Below are 20,836 nucleotides of genomic sequence, written 5' to 3' on the forward strand. Positions count from 1 at the left end.
GGTGCCGGACAATCACGGGCCCCTCACAGGACACTTCCCCCGGGGTGATCCGGGTCCAGATCGGCCCTTCCGGCGGAACCTGCTTTCTGGCCTCGGTTTCCGAGTCGGGGGTGACGATGGGGTGGAAGGTGAGGGGAAGAGCCGAGCGGCTCCTGGCCAATGGCAGCCCTTGAACTTACACCTCGAGACGTCAGTGCGGCTGTGGAAACGGATGTCACACAGCTGGCTCGGAAGCGTCTCCTCCCGCCTGGCGTTAGAGGCGTGCGCCCAGCGGCCTCCCCGAAGCCTTGGGCGACGGGCGCGCGCCGCGGCCGCGAGCTCCCCGCGGCGGCCCCCGTCCCGGGTGAGCCGCCGGCGTCCCCGCCCCGAGCGCGCCCCCGCGGCCAGCTCCGCCCCCTCCCGGCACGGGCCGCGCGCGCCCGCGGCTTCGAGCCGAGTCGCGGGCGCGCGCGCCGCCGGAGGAGCCGCAGTTAAAATGGTTCGAGCGGGACCCGGCGTCGCCCCCGCCGCCGCCGCGCTGACTGACTGAGGCGGCCGGCCGGCCGGGCCTGCACCGGTTGCCCAGCCGGCAAGCGCGCTCGCCCCCTCCTTCCCTCGCGTTCCCAAAGCTCGCACCCAGCGTTCTCCCGGCTTCCCTGGGCAAAGCATGTAGCCCCCCGTCGGGCACCCGGGCGGCCCGCAGCTGACGCCCACCCTCCACCGTCGCGGGTGTGCGTGGGGCTGGCGACCCCGCTGCGGGCCAGAGGCCGAGCCCGGCCGCCGAGAGGCCGCCTCTCTGGGCCTCCCTCCCTCCGTCCCCGTCCCGGTCCCCCTCCTCGGGGCCTTCTATATGGGCCACCTTCTCTCGAAGGAGCCGCGTAACCGCCCGAGCCAGAAGAGGCCTCGCTGTTGCAGCTGGTGCCGCCGCCGGCGCCCACTCCTCAGACTGCCCCGCCGGACCCCGGCCAAGGCGCCCCCTCAGGCGGCGGCGCCCCGGAGCCGGGACTGCTTCTTCCGCGGGCCCTGCATGCTCTGCTTCATCGTGCACAGCCCCGGCGCGCCCGCCCCCGCCGGCCCAGAGGAGGAGCCGCCGCTCTCGCCGCTGCCGCGGGACGGGGCCTACGCCGCCGCCGCCGCCGCCGCCGCCGCCGCCGCCTCCTCGCAGCACCTGGCGCGGCACTACGCGGCCCTGGCCGCCGAGGACTGCGCCGCCGCCGCCCGCCGCTTCCTGCTCTCTTCGGCCGCCGCCGCCGCCGCCGCCGCCGCCTCGGCTTCGTCGCCCGCCGCCTGTTGTAAAGAGCTGGGGCTGGCCGCGGCCGCCGCCTGGGAGCAGCAGGGCCGGAGCCTCTTCCTGGCCAGCGTGGGGCCCGTGCGCTTCCTGGGGCCTCCCGCCGCCGTGCAGCTCTTCCGGGGGCCGCCGCCGCCGCCGCCGCCGCCCGAGCCCTCCACGCCCCCCGAGATGGTGTGCAAGCGGAAGGGGGCCGGGGTCCCCGCCTGCACCCCCTGCAAGCAGCCCCGCTGCGGCGGCGGCGGCGGGGGCTGCGGCGGCGGCAGCGGCGGGGGAGGGCCTGCGGGGGGAGGCGCCTCTCCGCCGCGGCCCCCCGACGCCGGCTGCTGCCAGGCCCCGGAGCAGCCCCCGCCGCCGCTCTGCCCCGCGGCCGAAGGCGCCCCCTCCGAGGTCGGTGGAGTCGCTGTCCGAGCCGGGGACACCGCCCCCTCGGCCGCCCAGCAGCGGCCTGAATGCGGAGACGCGGACTGGCAGGAGCCCCCCGGAAACCCCTGCGACTGGCACAGGGAGCCGCCCCCCGAAACCCCGGACATCAACCAGCTGCCGCCGTCTATCCTGCTTAAGGTGGGTCTGGGCGCGAGGCGCAGGGATGCTCCCTTCCCCCCCGGCGGCCCCCGCCCCCGCCCCGCGCTGCGCTCTCTCCTCCCTCTCGGCGGAGGAGGGGGCTCCCCGACCTCCGGGGACTTCAGAGGGGGCCGGCCGGGCAGCCGGTGGGGCTGGGGCTTGGGGCCTGTGAGGAGTCTCCTTTATAATGGCGTGGCTCTGCTACCTACCATTCAGGGTTCAGCTATTATTAGATTGCCGGCGCCGTGGCTTACACATTCTTCCTAGGTTTTCTGTAAAGTACTTTTTTTTTTTTTTTTTAAATCAAATCAGCCACTTGTACCTGGTGGGTATTTATAGCTGGTGTTAGTATTTCAGTCTGGAGTGTTTTCAGGTTTGCTACCTGCTAGTTCATGGCGGTACCAGTTAACTTTTCTTGAGCAGTTGCCACAATCGGTGACTGTGCCAGAGCTTTTTATATACATAGCTTATTTAGTCCTCCAGTTCACGCGGAGAGACACGGAGGGCCTTCTTTTATACAAGAAGAAACTTGAGTTTTCGGACCTGTGGGTGAGGGCTGACAGTAGGAATCAGGCAGCAGTGGTCTTGCTTGCAGTGGGGGCGTTCAGTCTAGTGGGACTTGAAGAGCGTCGATGACTTGTGCAAGGTCACACATAGTAAAGGGCAGAGCTGTCTTTGGAAGGAGGGAATTTAGGTGTCCTGACTTCAACTCCGTTTTGTTGATGCTACTTTGCATTGCCTTCCTGTGCTTTAGCCCTTAGTAAGAGCATACAGAATCCCAGGTGCTCAGGACACTTGCATTTTTGTGGAGGGGAGTGGCCAAGAGGTGAATGAATGTTCTGTCAGGACGTTGTCACTTTCAGCTGTGAAGTGAAGCTTGCAGTTTTATCATTGTTAGTGGCAAACTTTAGTTCTGTGATGGAGTTACTCTTAAGTTATTTAATGTGGGTTTTTTGTGGTTTTTTTTTTTTTTGTCCTTGTTTCTTCTTCCCCACCCTTCCATTTTTGGAGCTTAATAAATAAAAACTTTTTACAGTGTGGATGATACTTAAGACTAACCATCATTAACCTTAATAAGGATTTGGCTACTTTGATTACCACTGAAGTAACTGTCATCATTTACAGTTGTTACTGTCACCAACATACTTTCTTTAATTAGACTTTTGCATATTTACAGTCCTGAGTGTTTGCATCTGTTTTCCTGTGGTGGTGATGTTCCTGTGAATAATACAATGAAAGGGAGGAAAGATTTTAATTTGTTTGTGTCAGAATGTCATGATTGAACTCTTATGGAGGTATATTTGTTGAAAGAGTAATTGCCTGTGTTTGTGTGTGTGTGTATGTGCGTGGGCGCCCGGGGGTGCATCTTAGGGCAAACAAAACTTTCTCTTGCCCTTTGATCATTGGATGACATGGATAAATATCAACAAATCTTTGATATAGAGGCTTGATTCCTGTCTTATTTGGCAAATAAGACTGAAAACAAACCAAAACAAAAGCCAAGTACTCTTCTCTTTGTACTGGAACTATTTCATCATGAGGTAAAGAACATTTTAATTAAACAAGAAAGGAATGATGTTATAATAAAGATAAACTCTAAAAAGCTATTCTTTTGTTCTTTTTCACGTTTTTGTTGTAGGTTGTTGAAAACTGGGTCTAAAGGACTTTTAGGAATTACTCCTGGACTTGCTTTGTTGTACTGGAATACTTGGACAAGTTATATAGATCTTTGTTCCTCATATTAGAAACTTAAAGATTCTTGAGTCTCCTGATATTACTGCTGTTGATTACAAAGGAAGTTGGACTGCCTGGGGTGAATTGAAGTAGGTTATTTTTTCAGAGTGTGCCAACCCAAGTAGAACTTTCGGAGACAGGGGCTCTATGGATACATACCTGCTCCGTGCTGTGTTTCATCCCACATGTGCAGTGTCTGGCCCATATTGCAGCAGCACTCAGTAAATATTTATGAATGAAGAATGACCAGGTGTTAAGGCTCTGGGCCAGTATGCCACATACGGAAGGTTCTGACCTGAGTTGCTGCTGTTTTAGCCACAGGAAAGCCTTGTGATGGTATAAGATTCTGGTTCTGCTTCTGGTAAGGACTGGAGGGTTTGGCTATGAGAAGACTGAGGGAGCTGCAACATTTTACCCAACAGGTTGAAGGGTTCTTGCTGAGAGAGGCACAAATTCATCACCCCCATTTAGAAGGTATTCTCAGAAAGTATGCCTTTCTCCTTTGATAATGGGTCAGTAAGGTCAATACAATAAAATTGTATTGCTGCATATTTTGTACTAGCAGGATATTATGTTAAAAAGGGCAAAGAGTTTGCTTTAAAGGACTTTTGGGGAAAGCTGCCATACTTACCCAGTTATTTCTATGTATGGCAGAAGAGAAAAACTAAACTATGTGTTGATTCATAGGGTGATTTTTGTCTCAATATCAGCAAAACTTTTTCGTTTTACTTTTGTATAATAATAAACATTACTGGCTTTAAAACATTCACACAATGCAGGTAAAGCCAAAGTTTGCCTACCCGCCTATCTAGTTTTCCTCTCCAGAGGTAACTAACAACTATTAACCAGTTTAGATTGTTTATTTCTAGACTTGTCCTATGTAGTATATTAGCCAAAAACCATGCATATTTAAATTTAAAGAAATTAAAATTAAATACAATTTGAAATTTGGTTCTCATAGTAGCCACACTTCAGAAATATACCATCATTAGTTGCTACCATACTGAATTGTGTACATTTAGAAATTTTTGTCTTGGCAAAATTTTTTTTTAAAATTAAGTGGCATCAGATGTCCATGTTCTGAAACTTTTTTGTTATTAACAGTGTGGTTTGGTGGTCTTCCTTGCTAGTGAATATATAGCTTGCTTCATTTTTTTAAAGCTGCTGTTTAGTATCTGATAGTGTTGTACCATGTTGTATTTCTTTATTAATGGATGCTTCCAAAAAATTTTTACTTCTGCAAATAATTTTTGTAGGAGATATGTTTCTCTGCACATATGGTCATGTATTTTTCTAGGGTAGATTTCAAAAAAAGTAATTCCAGGCTTGAAGAGTAAGTATATTTGGAATTTTAGAAAGTCCTTTCTAATCATTAGAGCTGTCTAAAAATGGACTGAATTCTTTATGGAAAGAATAAGGCTACCTGGGAATCAGAATTCTGTAACTTTAAGACAGGAAGATGCTTTTGAGGCAATATAATGCATGAAGAAATGGGCCTGGAGGAGTCAAAGGGCTGTGCCCAAACCTTAGTGGATGGCAGGCCCTGGGCTGGATCCCATGTCAGTGTTTCCAGATCTGGGGCTCTTTTCAGCATATTGTTTATGAGGGACTGAAGAAAGTCTCAGGGGTTTTATGAAAGGGCTTCCTGAAATTTGTTGGGTTTATATCTGTTGAATTCTAACACCTGTGAATCAGAGGTTAATTTTATGATTGAATCTGTAGGGTTGAGCTGTATAGTCTTTAAATGTAAGAAATTTAAGAAGCAGAGAATGGTGCTTCAAAAGTCAACGTTGGAAGAAGCATTTTTCTTCAGTGCTACAGTTGTTCTTGGGTTACTGGATTGTTTTGGATCCAAAAAAGTAGCTTCAGCCTTTGCTACCTGTTGCTTATATAACTTTTTAAACAGCTTTGACTGCTGATACCATAGTACCACCATGCAACAATTTTACCAAGTGATAGCAGTGCAATATTTTTAAGTAGCTACTATTTGAATAATTGGATATTCTTGAGGTAAATCCATATTTAAATGTTGGCAATGTATTTATTTTCACTTATTTGAAGGGAAGTTAGGCAGACACATACAGAAAGATCTTTTGTTTGTTGGTTCACTGGTCAATTGCCTGCAACAGCTGAGGCTGGGCTGGGTGCCTGGAACTTCATCCTGTTCTCCCAGGTGGGTGGCAGGGACCACATGAGCCATCACCTGCTGCCTCCCAGGGTGCACATTGTAGGAAACTGGAACCTGGGACAGAGCAAGGACTTTAATGTAGGCTTCCCAAGTAACTTCTTAACCACTGTACCAGATACCCACCCCTTAAATATTAGAGGCTTTTTAGTCTGTATGTTTAGATACCTTTCTTCCTATCAGCATCTCTATTTATTTCAAAAGGAAACTAGATGGGAGATCCAGAATCTGTCACCATCTTTAAAAAACTCATGGTGCATTCACCTATATAATGTGTCAGTAGAAATTAGATCCTTTTTCATAGGATCATTATCAAAAGCTTGCTTTAGTGGTCAAGGCAGAATTTCATGATGTGCTTTGGAGGGAAAGCTAAAATACATGATCTGTTTTTTCTACCTGTGAACACAAGTGAAATCACATGGTAATGATAGTCAACATAGTACCTCTTTGTAAAGTTAGAAGGTGGATACTAGTGGGTCAGAGGAATTATGTCATATATACCATATCATGCATGCTTGGTTTAAGGCTTTCCTTTAGAAGGAAAGGAGTTCTGGGGATGAACTTTTAGTCAATGATGAAATGAATGGAATGTCTTTAAGAAATCCAGTGGTGGGCCTTTAGTCCTGCAGTTAAGATGCCCTCGTCCCACATCAGAGCATCTGGGGTAAATTCTCAGTCTTGGCTTCTGATTGCAGTTTCTTGCTAGTGCACACTCTGGGAGGCAGCAGTGATAATTCTAGTACTTGATTCCCTGCCTCACACATGGAGGAGCTGGATTGAGTTCTTGACTTAAGGCTTTGGCCCTAACAGCATTAACTATTTTTTTTTTTTTTAAGATTTATTTGTTTGAAAGGCAGAGTTACAAAGAGGCAGAGGCAGAGAGAGAGAAGTCTTCTATCCTCTGGTTCACTTCCCAGATGGTCGCAGCAGCTGGAGCTTCGCCAATACAAAGCCAGGAGCCAAGAGCTTCTTCTGGGTCTCCCATGCAGGTGCAGGGGCCCAAGGACTTGGGCCATCTTGTGCTGCATTCCCAGGACATGGCAGAGAGCTGGATGGGAAGTGAGGCAGCCAGGACTCAAACCAGCATCATAGAGATGCTGGCACTGCAGGTGGTGACTTTAGCCACTACACTACAGCACCAGCCCCAGCCCCAGCATTAACTATTACCGGCATTTAGAGTGGGTCAGCAGCTGGGAGCTGTCTCTCTCTCCCTCCTCTTGCTCTTTTCCTCATTCTCTTTCTGTTTCTCCCTTTAACCCCCTTATGCCAGTGATTTAAATTAAAAGTCAAGTTCATGATTTTTCTTTTTTTATGATTTATTTTATTTATTGTTTGAAAGGCAGAGAGTGAGAGAGGGAGAGAGAGAAATAGAGGGAGATAAAAAAATCTTCTACCTGCTAGTTCACTTCTCAAATGGCCATAACAGCCAGGGTTGGGCCAGGTTGAAGCCAGGAGCTTCATCTGAGTTTCCCACACGGATGCATGGGCCCAAGAATTGGGCCATCTTCATTGCTTTCCCAGGTGCATTAGCAGGGAGCTGCACTGAAAGTGGAGCAGCCGGGGCTTGGACTTAGACTGGTGCCCATATGGGATGCAGGCATTGCAGGCAGTAGTTTACTCTGCTATACCACAATGCTGGTCCCATGATTTTTCTTTACTGAGAGATACCAAGTAGTCTTAAGTAACTTTATTAGGCTACAAAAAAGTCAGATTTGTGTTTTCCTTTTTCAAGAAGTTGCCGTGCCTTGTAATGAGTAGCTGTGAAGAATTAACCTTGAGCCTTTCTTTGTCAGTTTGGGGCACCAGGTTACATGAGGCAAAGGCAGAGAAGATAAATAAAGGCAAATGTGGAAGCATTTCACTTGAGCATAATATATTCTAAAATAGTTGCTTGCTTTGGCTAAATACCTATATTATATAGGTTTACATTCATTTTTACTAGGATAAACAAAAGTGATCTATATCCATCTGGATTTAGTCAATGATTTATGATTTATAACAGTCATTTCACTTTTACAAAAGAAAATACATCAAAGAAAGTACTAGTCAAAGTCAGATACATTTCAAAGAAGTGCTGCCATGTACCAGTGACCGTGTGAGCATACTTCAATTTAAAATAATTTTTTTTTTGCTTACTTAAAAGGAAGATATAGACAGTTTTCTGGTTTGTTTCCCTAAAGCTTGCAATAGCTGGGGCTGGGCCAAGTCAAAGCTAGCAGTCTGGAATTCAATCCAGGTCTCCCACACTGGTGGCAGGAACCTAAGCTGTCACCTGATGACTCACAGGGTACACGTTAGTTGGCAGCAGGTACTGGAAAGGGACCAGGGAGTTGAACCCAGGAACTTGGGTATGGGATGTAGGCATCACAAGTGGCATCCTAACTGCTGCACCAAAAGCCTGCCCTGCATATTATTTGTGAAGGAACAAATGAATGCTTTAAGACCATCCAGTTTTTTAATCTTAGGCAGATGGTTTAGGTTCCCTAATGCTTTAATTTCCCTTCTATAAAATTAGTAGGCCAAGCATAGAATTATACAAAAAAAAAAAAAAAAAAAAAAAAAAAAAAAAAAAAAAGGGACTTCCAGCTATGGCTTCATAAAGATTTGGTTATCTCTCTCTTTTCTCTCCCCCTCTCTCTCTCCTTCCCTCCCTCTCTCTATATGTAGGCCCCAAATCATTTGAGCTGTATGAACAAACCAAAAGTAGACCAAAGGAGCATTTATTGTTAAGAAAACTGTTAGAGCTTCAGGTAAGAATAGTGGAAGTCTATAGCATGCTAGCATGGGGCATCTGCTATGACCTCCTGCCCTAATGCCTCTGGCAAGAACTGTAGTTTGGAAAACCAGCAGCTGTATTACCAGAGGGCTAATTCAGTTGAGAGTGTTTGTCAGCTAAAAGTGGTAAACTTGGTAGGAAAAAAAAAAAAAGGAAAAACCACATCCTTGCTAATGTGAGATTGTGTTGCCAGTTGGGATGAGTGGGAGACTAGCTATCAAAAGGAAACCTTGCAAATGAGAGAAGCAGGGAGTAATCATCTCTGTACACATACCGGTGTATATTGAAAGCGTGCAGATGTGCAGGGGAGACCTGAGAGTATCTAGCAGAAAGCAGGGGAGAACTGGCCTAGTCTTGGATGTGCCCTTCCTAATTCACACACAAATTGAAGAGCAGGCTCAAGGTGTTTGAGCAGACCTTTGCCAAACAGCTAGCTGAAAATTAAGCTGGTTAGACAAGGGGACTTCTAGGAAGACAGGCTAAAAAAATGTAAAGAAGGATTAAAGCTTGAGCAGAGATGTACACACTGCAGGGAACACAGATAGTACAGTTTAAAGGCTGATGTGGCACATCAGATTAGGTCACCACCTGCAATGCAGGCACCCTGTGGGCCCTGGTTTGAGGTCCAGTTGCTCCATTTCTGATCTAGCTTCCTGATAATATACCTGGGAAAGCCGAGGAAAATGACCCAATTACTTGGGCTCCTGCCACCCACATGGGAGACCTGGATAGAGTTTCTGGTTCCTGAGGTCAGCCTGGCCCATCCCTGGCCATTGTGGTCATTTGAGTAGTGAACCAGCAGATAGAAGATACTTCTCTTTCTCTGTAACTCTTTGAAATAAATAAATAAATCTTAAGAAAAAACAGTTTAATGTTCTGGCAGGTTAAAAGAAGGCTCAGAAAAAAATTGTGTTGATTGAACTCTGTAGTGCTGCAGTACCTTATGTAAAGTGAGGTGACTGGTTTTTAACAAAGAAATTTGAGACACATAAAAGAGGCACAAAAATGTGACCAACATGGATGAAAAAGAAAATATTTAGTAGAAGTTGACTCTAAATGGGCCCAGATATCGGACTTAGCTGACAAAGGCATCCAACTGCTATTATAAATGCATTAGCAGAGGCCGTGGCTCACTTGGCTAATCCTCCATCTGCGGTGCTGGCACCACAGGTTCTAGTCCTTGTTGCTCCTCTTCCAGTCCAGCTCTCTGCTGTGGCCTGGGAGGGCAGCAGAGGATGGCGCAAGTGCTTGGGTCCCTGCACCTGTGTGGGAGACTGGGTGGAAGTATCTGGCTCCTGGCTTCGGATCGGCACAGCGCCGGCTGTAGCGGCCATTAGGGGAGTGAACCAATGGAAGAAAGACCTTTCTCTCTGTCTCTCTCTCACTGTCTATAGCTCTCTCTCTCTCTCTCTTTCTCACTGTCTAACTCTGCCTGGCAAAAAATAAAAATAAATAAATAAGTGCATTATCAGAATGAAAGGAAGTAATTGTTAAATAATTACAGGAGAGTATGGTGTCATTGACTCAACAATTGGAAAAATTGCAATAAAGATATATGGAAGCTATACAATAATGTTCTTTTTGATATTGTAAGTGGTAGTGCTTTCTTAATTTTGTTTTTGGTTTTTCATTGTTAGTGTATAAAGCTACTTGCCTCTTAGCTCTAAAATTTATCTCTGTCTCTCTTTGCCTCTCTGTCTTTAAAAAAGTAGAGGGTAGAGGGGTAGGGATGGCGTTTAGCTCAGTGGTTAAGTTGCCCACATCCAAATATGAGTATCTGGGTTTGATTCCAGCTTCCAGCTTCAGACTTAAAGGGCAGTTGTGGTGGTGGAGAAGCACTCTCCTGGGAGCTTTCCTGCTAAAGCTTTGGCTAACTTCTTAATAAGCAATTGTTAATCATTCTTTGACCTTCCAGAAAGTCAAGAGCAAAACCTTGAGCATCTCAACAATGCTCATTGGTGCCATGACGTTTGCTCTTGACTGTTCTGCTTTGGCTTTGACTGACAGCTTTCACCTCTTGTTAGCCATCACTTTGTGCAACTGGTAAAGCCACGTTTCATTTTCTGTTACAGTTCTTTGAAGAAATGCTTCAGAATCTTGATGTCATTTGTTGAAAGTTTCTGTTGGCAGCCCTGTTGTTGTCTGTAGCTCATTTGGGTGCAACAGTTTTGATATCCATACAGCAGAAAGTTTGTTTCATTTACAAAATTTCATAGAAAATTTGAAAGCTGAACCAGTTGAGGTGTCCGTGGTATTAGCTATCATTTCTGCTGTTAATTGTCAGTCTTTTTCAGTTGGGGTATAAATAGCATTAAGTTTTACCTTGTAAATTGCTGTGGACAGTCTGCTGCAATGGGCTTCACCTTCAATATATCTTTTAAAAATTTATTTAATTTGTTTTTAAAAAGCTGGGTGATGTAGAGCTCTTTTTTATTTTAAAATTTTATTTGTTTATTTACTTGAAAGAGAGAGATCTATCATCTTCCATACGCCGGTTCACTCCCAAATGGCTGCAACAGCTGTGGCTGGGCCAGGCAGAAACCAGGTGCCAGGAACTCCGTTTAGGTCTTCCATGTGGGTGCAGGAACCCAAGTACTTGGGTCATCATTTTCTGTGTTCAGGAAGCTGGATTTGAAGTGGAGGTAGACTCAATCCCAGGCACTCTGATAGGAAATGCACTTGTCCCATGTGGCAGCTTGACCCACTGTTCTACAATGTTTGCCCCCTCTTTTTATTTTATTTTGTTATTTATTTATTTTGAAAGGAAGTCACACACACACACACTTCACACTGGCACTCAGAGGAATACAGAAAAGAGAGATCTCCCATCCACTGGTTTACTTCTCAGGTGCCCACAATGGCTGTAGTAGGACTAGGTCAAAACAGTGGACCAAGATCTCTGAGTGGATCTCCCAAATGAGTTATGGGACCCTACTTCTTGAACTGTCACCTGCTGCCTCCCAGGAGGCTCATTGGCAGGAAGTTGGAACATGGAGCAGAGCTAGAACTTGAGCCTAGGCACTCAGATATGGGATGCTGGTGTCCAGGCAGCATTTTAAGTGCTGCGCCAAACACTCACCTCATCCTGTACCTTCTAAAAACAAATTATCCATTTATAAAGTGCTGATTTCTTTGGAGCATTTTCCCCATAAATTTTTGTTTAAAGGATTAATGATTTCATCATTCCTGTCAGGTTTCACCACAGATTTTGATGTTTATTCTTGCTCAATTTTAGCAGAATTCCTTTTGCTCTATTGGGGAATCTTTTCAAACTGATGTTTCATCCTTCTTACTGTTTAAAGTAGATCCTGTTTAGACTTTTATAAAAGTTAGTTTGAGTTTATTTTGGTCCAGAAAAATTTGGAGAGCTGTGCCTAGAGGGTTTTAATTTATACCATAAATTATAACAATATAGTTTAGTTTCATTGGTGTCCAAAAACATTGCTCCTATATTTATTGTCATTTTCTCAAACTATACCTTTTTATATTTGTGCCAGTCAACATAGATTTATTTTTATTCTATGGAGTTGTCTTTTAAATTTTACCAAAGAAGACTAATAAAACCACATTTTACTGACTTTTTTATTTACCTATATCTATATCTACCTTTATTGGTGTAGTTTAATTTTTCATGTGGTTTCAGTATTCAGCTACTGGATATTTTTGTAAGTATTTTAATTTTTTTCTTCCTTTTTGAAGGATGATTTGCCAAGTATAGAATTATTGGTTGACCATTTTCCTTCCAGCACTTTGAACATGTTATCCCCCTGATTTATCATTTTTTTCTATTTTTTACAGATTTATTTGAAAGTCAGAGTTAGACAGAGAGAGGAAAGGCAGAGAAAGAAAGAGAGGTCTTCCATCAATGGTTCACTCCCCAACTGGCCGCAACTGCCAGAGCTGCACCAATCCGAAGTCAGGAGCCAGGAGCTTCTTCCGGGTCTCCCACACGGGTGCAGAGGCCCATGGACTTGGGCCATCTTCTACTGCTTTCTCGGGCCACAGCAGAGAGCTGGATTGAAAGAGGAGCAGCCAGAACTGGAACCAGCCCCCATATGGGATGCTGGTGCCACAGGTGGAGGATTAACCTACTGTACCAAGGCGCTGGCCCCTATCTTTTTTTCTTTCTTTATCTGGTTTTCAAGAAGAAATTGGTTGTTGTTGAGAATCCATTTACAATTGGAGTTGCTTTTCTTTTGCTGTTGTCTTTCACATTCCACAATTTGATTATTATGGATCTTGGTGTGTATCTTTCTGATTCATATGGGTCACCAAATTTAAAAAGTTTTAGCTGGGTCAGGCATTTGTCCTAGCAGTTAAGTCTGCCGGGGTGCCAGTGTCCCATATTGGAGTGCCTTCTGGCTCCTGATTCTAGCTACTTGTTATAATGTATATTCTGGGAGGCAGCAGGTGATGGTTCAAATGATTGGGTCCCTGTGGCCTTTGTAAAAGTCCTGAATTGAGTTGTGTCTCTTGCTTTGGCTAAGCCCAGTTCCAGCCTCTGTGGGCATTTTGGGGAATGAACCAACACAGAGGAGCTCTCTGTCACTATTTCTCAAAAAAAAAAAAAAGACTAAAAATTTTAAAATAAGCGATATTAAAAGTTTTAGTCATTACTTCTTCAAATATTCTTTACTTGCCTTTCACTCTTTCCTCTGCTTCTATTACCATAATTACATGAGTTACCATATCTGATGATGCCTTAAAGGAGTTTAGACTGTTTACTTCCATTTTACTGCTTTCTGTTCCTCAGATTCAGTGATTTCGATTTTCCTATCATTAAGTTTTGATTCTTTCTGTAAGGTTCCAGAGATTTTGATGCTGACCAAAGAGAGATAACCACAAGAGTCAGAAACACACAAAAAGCTCAATAGGTGGCATTTAGACAGGATTTGATGAGAGGAAAATTTCTTTACAACGTGAGAGTTATGGCAAGGGGGCTGCCATTCAGAAGGGGAGGAGGACAAGGAAACCCCTGTGAGAAAGGGGAGTTGAAGAGGAGACTTAATCTCTGTGGAAATGGTCTCACTCAGCAGCATGGCAGGAAGTCTTGGGTTAAAAACTGTAAGGACAGCAGGGGCTTGATGTGCTATCCTTATCAATAGGTAGCAGCTGTGGATGAGGGTCCACCAGGTTTGTAAAGCAGGAAGGCTCTAAGTGGCTGAAAATGTGCCCTTTAGGCTATTTGAAAGATAATTTAATATGTAAAAATTTGAACTTGATGCTGGTTTGGACTGAGCTAAATTATCTCAGTCCATAGTGAAGAAATAACTCAGAAGCCAGTACATGGAGGTCATCTTTTGCCCTCTCTCCCTTTTTAAAGGTTTATTTGAGAGGCAGAGAGAGATCAATTGATCATCCATCCACTGGTTCACTCCCCAAATACCTGCAGCAACTAAGGCTGTGCCAGGCTTACCAGGAGCCAGGAACTCTATCTGAATCTTCCATGTGGGTGGCAGGAATGCAAGTACTTTGGCCCTCATCTACTGTCTCTCAATCACCTGAGTAGGAAGCTGGGTTGGAAGCAGAGTGAGGGCTCGATCCCAGGTGTTGGGATAAGGGATGGATGTGTCTCAAGCAGCAGTGTAACCTGCTGTGCGACAATGCTCACACTAATTTCTACTTTTTATTAATGTTCTCCCTTTGGGGAGACATCTTGTTTCTCATGGTTTCCTTTAGTTCTTTGAGTATATGTTGTTGTTTTATTATCTTTGTATAGTAAGTACATTATCTGTGTTTTCTTATAGGAAGTTTCTGTTAATTTCTTTTGTTCTTATGAATGGTCCATACTTTCTTGTTTGTTGTCATGTCTTATATATACATACATGAATGAGAGGCTTCAGAAAGTTCATGGAAAATAGAATTAAAGGATAATGGAGATTTTCCATGAGCCTTTTGAAGTCCTGTTTTATATGTTTTATTATGTGTTTTAAATGTTTTATTGTATGTTATATCACTTCTCGGCCTTTTGACTAAGATCAAGTGTGTGTGTATTGTATGTTATATGTATTTATACTGAACAGTGTGAATATTATAGGTGGCAAGTTTAGAAGTGAGATTCCTTTCACTAGATCTTACTGTTGTTTCTGTGGTCATTTCTGTTTATCAGTGACTCTTTTGAACTTATTCCATGAGATCTTTGTTTTCTGTTCTGTGCAGTCACTAAAGCCCTTGGTCAGCTTTTAGTGATTCAGTATGATTTGAAAGAGATTTCATTATACACTGACACTTAGTTGCTTTTCAAAGTATTTTCCTGTTAAGCTTTTATTATTTTCTAAAATTTTCATACATTTTATTGTGCTAGTTTTTGTCAGTTTATTTTTGTGAAGGAACAGGCTTCTTTTCTTTTTGTAAGACATTTATTTATTTGAAAGGCAGAGTTAGGGAGAGACAGAGAGAGAGGGATCTTCCATCTGCTGGTTTATTCCCTAGACAGCTGTAATGGCCAGTGCTGGGGCAGGATGAAGCCAGTAGCTTCCTTTGGGTCTCCCACTTAGGTGCAGGGGCCCAAACAATTGGACCTTCTTTTATTGCTTTCCCAGGCTGTTAGCAGGGAGCTGGATTAAAAGAAATTTATAGCTTCACATGCTTATATTGTAAAGCAGGGGTCAGCAAACTATGGCCTGTGCAGGCCAAGTTTACTTATAGTTTTTATAAATAAAGTTTTATTTTTAAACAACCATACACATTGATTTATGTATTGTCAATGGCTAGAAAAATGGAGGTTTTTTTTTTTTTTTCTAAAGATTTATTCACTTTGAAAGAGCAGTGGATATAGAGATCTTCCATTCACTGCTTCACTCCCAAAATACCCATGCCAGGTTGATCAGGAGCCAGGAACTCCATCCTGGTCTCCCATGTGGATGGAGGAGCCCAGGCACTTGGCTGTCTTCCATTGCTCTCCTGGTTGTGATCCCAGGGAGCTGGATTGGAGACAGAGCAGTTGGGACTCAAACTGGCGTTCAGATATGGGGTATCATCATTGTAAGTGGCATCCTAACCCTCTGCACCACAACACTAGCTTCAGAAAGATGGCATTTCTGCCTGATACTTGCTGTGTAGTTTTGCATTGCCGGGGCTGCTTTCATGGTAGAAAGTAGTGGGAATTCCTTGCACACTCTTTGGACCACTGTGTTCCCTTCCCTGGTTTTTATGGCTAGAAAGATAGTTTTACCTTTGGAGTTCTAGGTTCCTGCATGACTGCCACATTGCAACTCTGCTTCCTAAAGCAGCATTTGGGATATATCCTTTACGGAGAAAGGAAAGAAAATAAAAACAAAAAACGCAGCCTCATCTCACATTCTTTGTCTTACAGAAGCCCAATTTCTTGGTTTTCTATCCAGAAAGATGAAATTTTACTTGAATTTTGGTTGGTTGTGGAGTTCTCCATAGGGGTCACCCACAATTCCAAGCAAGGGGATAAAAGGGAAAAAAAAAAAAAGCCCCAGTAAGTTCATTCTTCAAATTTGGCTCCCTTCCACAATCCATCCATTATCAAGGAAATTGCTTTTAGTGAGGAAATTGCTTGTAGCATATTGTCCAGAGGATTTAGTTGTAATGAGTGGGAGTGAGAAGCTATAGTGGGCTTATTCCCTTAGGTGATTCTTATGCAGATTCCCTATTTTTCACTAAGACTCTGGAGGAGAAAGCACAGTGGTTGTGAAGGGAGAGCGGTTGTTTTCCCAAGGCTCAAGATTGAAACATGCTGGAGATTCTGCTACTTTTAACCATTATAAATCATTTTAGGTCATAGTTATGAAAGGAATCATTTATGTACTACTTAATTTGTTTCAGACACAGTTGTAGAAGCTTTGCAATCTTTTATATATATATTTAAAGATTTATGTATTTATTTGAAAGGCAGAGTGACAGAGGAGAGGGAGAGACATATACACACAGAGAAAGAGCTTCTATCCACTGGTTTACTCCTCAGACAGCTACAACAAGCTGGTCCTAGGCCAGGATCCAGAAAGTCCATCTGTGTCTATCATGTGGGTAGCAGGAACTGAAGTACTTGAGCCATTATCCTCTGCTTTCCCAGATTCATCAGCAGGAAACTTGATGGAAAGTAGAGTAGGTGGAACTTAAACTGGTGCTTGGGTGTGGGATGCAGGTGTCTTAAGTAGCTTAACACACTGTGCCATAGCACCTGCCCCTATCTTTACTCTTAGTTCACACAATAACCCTATTAGATAAATGCCATATTCTCTCTGATTTACTGATAAATAAATTTAGGTTCATAGAGTTTAGATAATTTTCTTCAGATTGCGTAGATAATACATGATAAAGCTATGATTTAAACACAACAATTTGGCACATGTTCTATAAGATTCTTAGTATTGGCGCTGGCACCATGGCTCACTTGGTTAATCCTCTGCCTGCAGCACCGGCATCCCATATGGGTGCAGGGTGCTCGTTCTGGTTGCTCCTCTTCCAGTCCAGCTCTCGGCTGTGGCCCAGGAGGGCAGTGGAGGATGGCCCAAGTGCTTGGGCCGCTGCACCCGCATGGAAGACCAGGAAGAACCACCTGGTTCCTGGCTTCGGATCAGTGCAGCGCCGGCCGTAGTGGCCATTTGGAGAGTGAACACTTGAGGAATGAACCAACGGAAGGAAGACCTTTCTCTCTGTCTCTCTCACTGTCTATAACTCTACCTGTCAAAAAAAAAAAAAAAAAAAAAAGATTCTTAGTGTTTTGGATGATTTCATACACAAACTAAAATAGAAAATAATTATAAGGAACCTTATGTAGTTTCAATATTATTCCTTTCCTGTTTTATCTTTCCTGTGTTTTGTTTCTAATAAAGTACCTGGAAGCATATTTTTAGACATCAATTTTGACCATAAAAATTAAAGTACATATCTAAAATAGATAATACCTTTTTTTTAAAAAAAGGTTTATTTATTTATTTGAAAGTCAGAGTTACACAGAGAGAGACAGAGACAGAGAGAGAGAGAGAGAGAGAGAGAGAGATGTCTTCCATCCGATGGTTCACTCCCCAGATGGCCGCAACGGCTTGAGCTGTGCTGATCCAAAGCCAGGAGCCAGGAGCTTCTTCAGGGTCTCCCACATGGGTGCAGGGGCCCAAGGACTTGGGCCACCTTCTACTGCTTTCCCTGGCTATAGCAGAGAGCTGGACAGGAAGTGGAGCAGCCGGGTCTTGAATCGGTGCCCATATGGGATGCTAGCGCTTCAGGCCAAGGTGTTAACCCACTGTGCCACAGTGCCGGCCCCGATAATACCTTTTAAAAACTAATGTGATCACAGCATCAGTATAACCACAATATAATCACAGCCTAAAAAGTAAAGAATACTTTCTTTTAAATCATCTAACATCTATTATGTCTTCAGTCTTATCAGATTGTCTCAGATCTTCTAATAGTTCAGTTCAGGATCTCAGAAGGACTCACATATTGTATTTGCTGATATAGCTCAAAAAAAAAAAATCTGTGTTTGTCCTAATCCTGATTCTACTTTTTAAGCTCTAACTTTCAAAAATTCTTTTAAGAATAGTTTATTTTAGAATAATTTTATTTTTTATTGTTTGTTCATATGTGTGTGTGTTTTTAAAGATTTATTTATCTGAGAGGTAGCGTTAACAGAGAGAGGGAGAGACAGAGATCCACCATCTGCTGGTTCACTCCCCAAATGATTGCAGTCACCAAAGCTGAGCCATTCTGAAGCCAGAACTTCTTCCGGGTCTCCCACACAGGTGCAGGGGCCCAACCACTTGGGACATCTACTACTGCTTTCCCAGGCCATAAGCAGAGAGTGGATCTAAAGAGGAACAGCCAGGACACAAACTGGTGCCCATATAGGATGCTGGTGCCATAGGCAGAGGCTTAGCCTACTAGGCCACAGTGCTGGCCCCGGGGCGTTTTTTAAAGATTTATTCTATTTATTTGGAAGGCAGAGTTACAGAGAGAGAAAGGGAGAGACAGAGAAAGGGATCTTTCATCTGGTGGTTCACTTCCCAGATAACCGCAATAGCCAGGGCTAAGCCGGGCTAAAGCCAGGAGCTAGGAGCTTCTTCTGCATCTCCCACGTGGGTGGAAGGGGCACAAGCACTTGGGCCGTCTTCCACTGCCTTCCCAGCATACTAGCAGGGAGCTGGATCAGAAGTGAGCATCCAGGACCCCAACTGGTTCCCATAATAGATGCTAGCATCACAGGAGGTGGTTTAACCAGTCATGCCACCCTGCTGGCCCCTGTGTGTATGTTTTACATGTGTGTGCGGTGGAGTAGGTGTGTGATGTACAGCATGATGTTTTGATGTAGAATAGTTTTAGATTTATAGAAAAACTAGAAATATAGAGAATTTTCATACTTTTCACCCAGTTTTTTTTACCTAATTGCATTTCATTTACTTATTATTTTATTTTTGCATTCTTTTTTTATCAATTTTATTATCTTACATTACTGTGGTACATTTGCCAAAACTAGCATTAGCACTGATACATTACTATTTGGATTTCATTAGTTTTGCTGTTAATGTCCTTTTCTGTTCTAGCATCTAATTCAGAATTGACATTCTCAGTTATTTCTTATTTTTCATGTCACTGAATTTTTTGAGGAGTCTTGATCAGATTTTTGTAGAATGTTTTACAATTTATATATATATATATGTATATATATATGTATTTATTTCAGTGTTAGATTAGGGATGTGAGTTTCTAGGAAGAAATCAGAGGTAAATTATCTTTCTTATGATTTACTTTTGTTCTTTTTTTTTCTTTAATCATGTATACAGAGATGGTTCCAAGGTCAAACTATAAAACTTGAGAGTAATCTCATTTTAATCTCTTTTCTCCTTTGTACTGTTTTCTCTCTTCCCCTAAAGGTAAGCATTTTTTTGAATTTGTTTTTTGACTTTACTTCATCTTGTTTTTTAAAAAGCAAGCATACAGAATACATGCTAGTATTCCCTTCCTTTTCTTCTTATACAAAAGATGACATCAGTCCATGTTCTTAGTTCTAGTACCCTACTTCCTCTCTAGGGAAGTCTATAAAACGAGGACTTCTAGTAATGGCTACCTAAATTTAAGATACTAAGTTAAATTTTCTAAATGTTATGCTTTGAAAATGTTTAGCACATATATGGTTCCTTTTTCATTCACAGATATTTTCCAATTTGTCCCTGGATGAGCGTTGCCTTTCTGCATCATTGGTTTGCAAGTATTGGCGGGACCTTTGTTTAGATTTCCAGTTCTGGAAGCAGCTGGATCTTAGTAGTCGTCAGCAGGTATGGGCTTTAATTCTAAGAAACACTCAATTTGAACTAATAAAAAAATCTTTATTTCCCTAGGAAAATCTCTTCTGTATTGTTTTTCAGGATAGTTCAGATGAGTTTAATGTTCAGTTTTGTGCTTTATTAATTTTTTGTGTATATATAAAATCAAGTTAAAACTAGGTTCTCATGGTGAACAAGATAGTTTTTAGTGTAGGTTGATAATTTTGGATTTTTCATCTGCTTTAGTCCTTTTTGTTTTCCCTCTTTTAAAATCACCTTTTAAAAAGTTACTAAACTTTTCCTTTTGGGGAGAGATCATATTACAAATAGTAGAATAACAGTTTAATAGTACAAAGTTAGGCAAACATAGAGTACTGACTTTGTGCTATGTACTGTTTTAAGGATTTATGCATATTTATTTGATCCTCCCAACAACCCTCTGTATAAATGCTGTTACTTTGTTTTATTAAGAAATAGGAGTATAATGGTCTAAGATTATTTTTTTCTTAAAACTTTTCTTTTGATAGATTATCTAATCCTTCCCATTGTTTTGCTGCCCAGTATATTTATATTGTAGTATGAATTCAGATAGAGTTTATAGTGTTTTTGCCATCAGTTTTTGGACCTGTTGGATTTATCTTTTAAAACCTGGTCATCAATATTTGGCATTAGAAGTAGTTTAAAATATCTAGCAAGAATAGAATTTTATTTTTGTAGTAAGCCTTCTCTAAGTCCTGTGACATATTAACAGTGGTGTGTTGGTAAATGTTTAACAGTTGGTTTCCAAAAAACCCTCATTGCAGTGTGTGCCAATTTCTGTGATGTAAATAATCCCACCCTGTCTGATTTCAAGCTATACCTGTGATGCTCTGAATGCAGATCTGGAAAGAAATGCACACTGAATGTATCCTCTTCTGAGTTAGTACAAGCCAGCTCTAATGCACCACTGGCAGTGTGTGTAAAACACAAAATCCTTTTAAACAAACTAAGCATGTTCCAGAGTGTTTGTGAATACGATATTCTGCTTGTTTTTCTACCTTATTGATAAAAAGTTAAAACAATTACAGAATTAGTTATTTGCC

General features: G+C 43.2%; 1 protein-coding gene across 1 annotated transcript in view; it reads left to right on the forward strand.

Moving 5' to 3' along the window:
• Positions 1–554: 554 nt before the first annotated feature.
• Positions 555–20,836, forward strand: part of FBXL17 (F-box and leucine rich repeat protein 17) — a 553,738-nt gene continuing 533,456 nt past the window's right edge. The window contains exons 1-2 of the mRNA XM_062212315.1: positions 555–1,831; positions 19,644–19,766. Coding sequence (XP_062068299.1) covers positions 830–1,831; positions 19,644–19,766 — 1,125 coding nt within the window. The 5' untranslated portion in view covers positions 555–829. The remainder of the gene's footprint in view (positions 1,832–19,643; positions 19,767–20,836) is intronic.

This window comes from Lepus europaeus, chromosome 15 (genome assembly GCF_033115175.1).
Source record: "Lepus europaeus isolate LE1 chromosome 15, mLepTim1.pri, whole genome shotgun sequence".
NCBI lineage: Eukaryota > Metazoa > Chordata > Mammalia > Lagomorpha > Leporidae > Lepus > Lepus europaeus.